Source organism: Papilio polytes, unplaced genomic scaffold (assembly GCF_000836215.1).
Source record: "Papilio polytes unplaced genomic scaffold, Ppol_1.0 DF824102.1, whole genome shotgun sequence".
Classification (NCBI taxonomy): Eukaryota; Metazoa; Arthropoda; class Insecta; order Lepidoptera; family Papilionidae; genus Papilio; species Papilio polytes.
This window is the reverse complement of record NW_013525102.1, coordinates 5,011,790-5,017,789: the sequence shown is the minus strand read 5'-3', so window position 1 is coordinate 5,017,789 and position 6,000 is coordinate 5,011,790. Positions and strand designations below refer to the sequence as shown.

General features: G+C 37.6%; 1 protein-coding gene across 2 annotated transcripts in view; it reads right to left on the bottom strand.

Annotated features, from left to right (window-relative positions):
- LOC106099741 (LIM domain transcription factor LMO4) overlaps nucleotides 1–6,000 on the bottom strand; it is a 121,498-nt gene that overhangs the window by 22,850 nt on the left and 92,648 nt on the right. For both annotated transcript variants that reach the window (XM_013278381.1, XM_013278380.1), the window contains exons 3-4: nucleotides 3,916–4,074; nucleotides 3,323–3,491 (exon numbers count right to left, since the gene is read on the bottom strand). In XM_013278381.1, the coding sequence (XP_013133835.1) occupies nucleotides 3,356–3,491; nucleotides 3,916–4,074 (295 nt within the window). In that variant the 3' untranslated portion in view covers nucleotides 3,323–3,355. The remainder of the gene's footprint in view (nucleotides 1–3,322; nucleotides 3,492–3,915; nucleotides 4,075–6,000) is intronic.

Here is a 6,000-nt window from a genome sequence, read left to right as displayed (position 1 = left end):
GACAGAGTTGAGCGGTTCACCTGTCCGGCGCAGCGGCAGATCATAGGGCGCCGGACCTCGCCCGCAGCCAAGCCTTTGTGTAAAGATTCCCAAAGCGGGAGCGAGGGCACTTTGATGTTTGGCCCGGTAGGTAATTTGGAAAAACGTTATTTAATTAACTTTCGACAAGTCGGCGTAATCGTGTTACAAAGCCGCCGGGCGGTGTTTTGGCCCGTGGCCGCGCGCACTTGATTTTTACGCCAAACGTACGCGCATAAAGGCGCTGTCGTTTTCAGGTGTTTTCCAATTAACATCGCGCCTTTGACCACGGTCACGGCGGGTGAAAGCCCGCTCTTTGTTATTAAATGCGTAGTTTCGTTAAAGACTCGCCTGTAATTGACCCTTTGTATACTGGTGCCGAATAATCGCATTTTGCCGATGTTGCATGTACGCATCATATGTTTACAAAGTTACAATAGTCGTTCATTAGCAAGACTGAAAGATAGTTTTATGAGTTGCCGAAATAAGTTTCGGAGTGTTTAAACTTTGGAATTGGTTAACAGTGCATTTTGTGAGAACGCCGTGAGCGAATCTAGCGTCGAGTGAAGACAGGGCGCCCGCGGCGGTCGGACGCTGGTCGCCTCTACGAGATAATTAACTCTATGAACTATCTTGCTACACGACAAGGACTGCAATTAGAAATTTGCTTGCAATGGCTAATAAATATCATTAACTCTTGTTTGCGAACCTTAGAACAAGACTCTGAAATGTTTTTAGTATAAGTAAATAAAACTTAGTACGTCGTAGTGTCCGTAGTATGCGCGTTCCGTGCGAGTGCGTTGTGCAAAAAATAAAGCGTGCTTTGTGCGGTGTTCAATGAACAGTTTAATTGCATTTCTTCGCACTTGTCTGTGCGGTGCGAGACATTCTTTTACTTGAATTATTATTTATCTTTAATTATCTTTTAATCCAGCGAAAACATTAGTATATGATAATACAAATAAATAACAAAAGTGTTAATTTATTTTTTAGTCTTTTTTAAAAAATACGTGAATATATTTATTTAAAATGCTACTTTATAACAAAATGTCATATGAACATATAAAAATTCGAGTACATTAATTTCGTAGTAAGGTTTGCAGGCCGCCATTTCCAATAGTCCAGTAATCCTGGTAGTGCATTTAGTGAAAGCAAATGGTCCGCCAGAGCTGCCGTTTACATCTTCCTTCCTTTGTTTCGCCCATGCTTCTTGAATTTTTAACTATTAGGTACACGTCGCGCCGTCAACGTCCGAAATACAAGTTAAATAATATTCTTTGAAAACAACACAGTATTTACTTGGTATCTTCATTGAGGTTGTATAACTTTCATCTAATTAAGACTATACTCGTGTTTCCCTTGACTATATTGATACATTAATACTTATGTACAAACAATTATGTTTATTTTAAGAGAATTAAAATGATGTCAATATTGTCGTAAGAGGAACTTTAGTAGACTCCCAAAAGAATGTGTATCAAATTTAATTGTAATTGCTTTAAATAATTCAGTTTCGTGCAATGGCATTATTTGTGGCGAGACTTTCGTCGTGTCCAGTTAATATTATAACCGGATCTAACTCCGGCCTCACTTAATGGAGCGTTGAAAGCGCATTAAGTTGTATTTCTTACGTTTTATTATTAACTTTCAACAAGTAAAGTGCTTGTTGAAATAAAAACAAATTAAAAACTGTGTGACATATCTTTTCTATTTCATCTCGTGTGAGAAGTTTCTTGGATTTAAAATGTGATACAGACATGGAAATCTTCTGGTCAATGCATTTATTCAACATAGTATAAAATTGAGAAATATGGCAATTTCATTTGATTGTTTTGAAATGTACGACAAAAACTTGTAGTTAAATGAACAGACATCGAGTCAACATAGTGGCTCAGCCGCTGAAGGTAATTTAAAGGTGATTGGAAACATCGTTCTGTTTTTATTCCCTCCAGCCGCTTTACGAGGTGCGTTACTTTTATCGCTGCATAGTTGACAATGGCGGATTACTCGATATATACGCCATAACTGGCCATCTCCGGTTAATTAAACTGTAATCGGCTGGAAATTAGTTTCCATTGCACGTACCGATCTGTTTTTATCAAGTTATTTATGCTACCATTTGCAGGGTGGTTCGTTTTAATAATATTGTTGCGGGTGTAATGAGATTTTTGAAGTATTTAAATAACGTTTGAGTTGTTGTAATGAATCAACAAAATAAAGTCTTTAGATAGAAACCATACTAATATTATAAATGCGAAAGTTTAGAAGGATGGATGTTTGTTAGAGTTTGTAGCCTAAACGGCTGAACGAATTTCGATTAAAATTGGTATAAATGTAGATGATAGTCTGGAAGAACACATAGGCTTTCCACTTTAGTTTTTTTTTTAATTCCACGCGGACGGAGTTGCGGACAAAAGCTAGTGGTTAATAAAATCTACTTCTAGCCACGTTTAGAACACATTTTGTGCAAAATATATCGAGTCTAATCTTATCTTAGTACTTCTTTAATTTTTTCTTCTATACTTTCTAGTTTTACTTTCAACATTATATTGCGCTTCTTTGGTGTTATTTTTAACAAAGCACATGTAAAATCAAATGAATATTTTAAAGTCGTAAATATAAAAATATCAGTGTTATTTCCCAGAAGTCTGAACACCGTAACGAATAATGAACATGATGCAGAACAAAGTAACTTTTATCGCAATTTAGTACATCTAAGCATTGTTCAAGTTCAATTTACAAGGAAGTTAGATAACCATCTATAGTTAAGTAGCTAATGTATTGTGTGGTACACAGATAGGTATCAAGTGTTGAGTAGGATGTGTGTAAGTGAGGTTTAAGTATTAATCAAAGTGATTCTCGAAGGCAGCTGTTAGGTGATAATTAGCTTTATTAATTAAGGTATTTCCCAACGCAATCGCGGCTCGGTCACGACACGCGAGTGTTAATAATGCCAGCAAAGGTCATCCAGCCCGCCCACCACACATGCGCCTCGCCTCGCCTCACTCGCGAGCAAGACCTCACTTACACGCGATTTAAAACAATATACCAACTTTACATGTCGTGGTTATTTTAATTGCTTTAATCGATAGATAGTTGAGTATTAATATTCTTTTACAAGCCAACAGCTTAATGGCAAACCGATAAACAATTTGATAGATAAAATATTTGAAAGTCGTTTAGGCATAAACAGGTAGATATCATTTCAAAGTTCTTCTGCTGTTAACTTTCAATTAAAATATTTTTATTGTGTATTCTTAGAGGTTCCTTAACATTGAATTACCAAATTTGGTTTACTGCTTACCTTTTCATAGTCCCGCTGCGAGTGTGTCTGTGCTCATTCTCGTGAGCGGCGCGGCCGGCCCACCTTGCCCTTGCGCAGTGGCGCGCCGGGGCCGGGCGCGGCGCTTGCGCTCTTCATCAGCTTCTGCCAATCCTGCTCACACACCAGCGACCCCGCCAGCATGTAGTACCTATAATACACTATTTGTTATACACCTACACTTTTATTTTAATAGTAGTTTTTTGTTAATTTACTAATATTTCCTTTCATTATACCGACTAAGCTCTTGTGCTAGGATATGGTTCACGACAATAATCGAATGGCAGGATTCGGATCCTCGACCTCAAATTTGGTAGTCCGTACCAGGGGGTACTGGCGCTTTATTTTAGGATTTCATCTATTTTTTTTTAATTTTTGAACTTTTAATTATCTCCAATAAAAACATTATATGTAAGCCTTGTGTAATCATCCAAGATAATATCTTCCTTTACTTTTAATCTTTTTGAACAACAATTGTTTTATTGAAATTGATTTATGACCATTATTACTAATCCTTATAAGCGATTTTTTTTGTTAAAATTATGTTTTAAAATAATAAGGAATTCAATAGTTACCTGTCGCCTTGCATGAGGTGTGATCCGCACTTAGAACATGCGAAGCACTTTATGTGGAAGACGTGTAACGGCTGCTGCGGCGCGCTGGTCCGCATCACGAACTCGCTGGCGGGGATGGCTTGGCCGCACGCCGCGCACGCGCCGCTCGACCCGAACATTCTGCAAACAGACCGGTTCTCAATGCCACCCTTTTGAGCAACAGTTATGATCCGTTGACCCCATCGATACGAGGAAGTGCAGATAATATCTGTTTAGAGGCAACGTTTTGTTAAGTGCTTTTAATGCACGATGATACGCTTCGAACATACTATTATGCAAATCTTTTTCTTGTTTACAAGGTGCTATTGGCAACGACTAGAAAACCTGCCTATACCGTACTTGCATATTATTAAAGATGAAACTGCTTGAGTAAACATTGTAGCGACCTACATGTTTTGTAATTTTTTTGTAATCTTATGAATGGCATAATAGGTACTTAACTTTTTTGTGCAGTACAGACGTTATATACGGTACATCATGACTCCAAACCCCAGTCCGTCCCAGTCAATTAAATAAATAGCGTCGCCAGGCTTCATTCCATTTATCGGATCACTCGAGGATGTTAAATGTTCATGTCGGTTCGATACTTAGACGGCGGCAACAATTTTAACAAGCGCGCGTCTGCCATGATTATTGCTCGTTAAACTTTGATGAATGGTTAATAAAGCAAAGTAACGACATCTGTCGTAAATCAATTCGAGGATCGTATACGGTTAGCGATAACCACACAGGTGAACACGTTGGATAGGCTACGTTTACTGCTTGCGTGTGTTACGACTGTGTGTGATCTGGACTGTGGGTATGCATTAAGATAATAAAATAGTAATAAATATTTGTATTGAATTTGTATCCGCAATCTATCTGTTAATAGCATTAACACCTATTTGCTACGCACGTATTTTCGATGCACCGCATGCTCCAAATAGCTCTATAATTGACTTAGCGAGGTGTCATACGATGAGACATACCTTTACATAATTGCTGAAATATTTTGCGGTTATAAACGATTAATAGACTAATTAAATAATTAATGAGTTATTATTACCACAGCTATTAGCGTCGCGAGCCGGCGCAGCGTTATTTACAACCCGTTGAATATTAATAAATCACAACAACAATCCCGCAAAAGCAATCAAAATTTAATAACCTGCGCTTCTTTGCTTTATTCGCTTTACGATAATTTCAAACGAGCACCGGTAAAGGTTCGAAGATAAATTTGAAAGTCTTAAAAGATAAATTCACTTCAATCACTCGCAGCAAATGGGATTTCGTTTCATTTACTCCATCCAGTAAGAGCGTTTTCAATTAAGGAGCGCCCGACAAACAGTAGGTATCGGTGTATGAAGGTAAAATTAATTAAACCGAGCCAAGACAAACATGTACGGATCTATTTGTGTTGGACGCGCGGAGCCACCGCCGCCGCCGCGCCGATACACGCCGCGACATTCTCTTGTGATAGATAAAAATATGACGAATTTAAGATCACTATATCTATATTCTGATATTTTGCCAAAATCACTCTCCTTTAGCACCATAAAATGTTAAGGAATACCTAGGCAAGAGTTTTTTTTAATTAAAAAGTTTGAATTAAAATTAAGTTAGGAATACATTATGGAATACATAAAGTAACATTAATACACATATGTTGTAATATAACTTCGGTAAGGATTTTACTTCAGCCGTCCGTAAAATCTCATAAGATTAACAAACTTTACGGGCCCTCGGTGTACTTGAAACTGATAAAAGGCCTTAGTTTTGTACCTTTCATTCGGATTTGTAATTTTCATATGTCAAAGTTGAATACAATTTGTAATCGGGAATAACTTTTAGGTTTCCTTTCAGTGATATTAATTAACGAGATATGTGTTTTGAGAATTCGATAAGTGAGGAAGTTTGCTCCAGACATGTAGGTGGAGTATAGTACAAGCTGGCCAAAGTTTATTTGCGTTCGTTCCGTGTAAAATTGAATACGTCGCGGATCCTCATTAATTTAAGATGAAGTCTGTATCTTGACATGTTATTTTATTCATTACGTGAGTGTCTCGA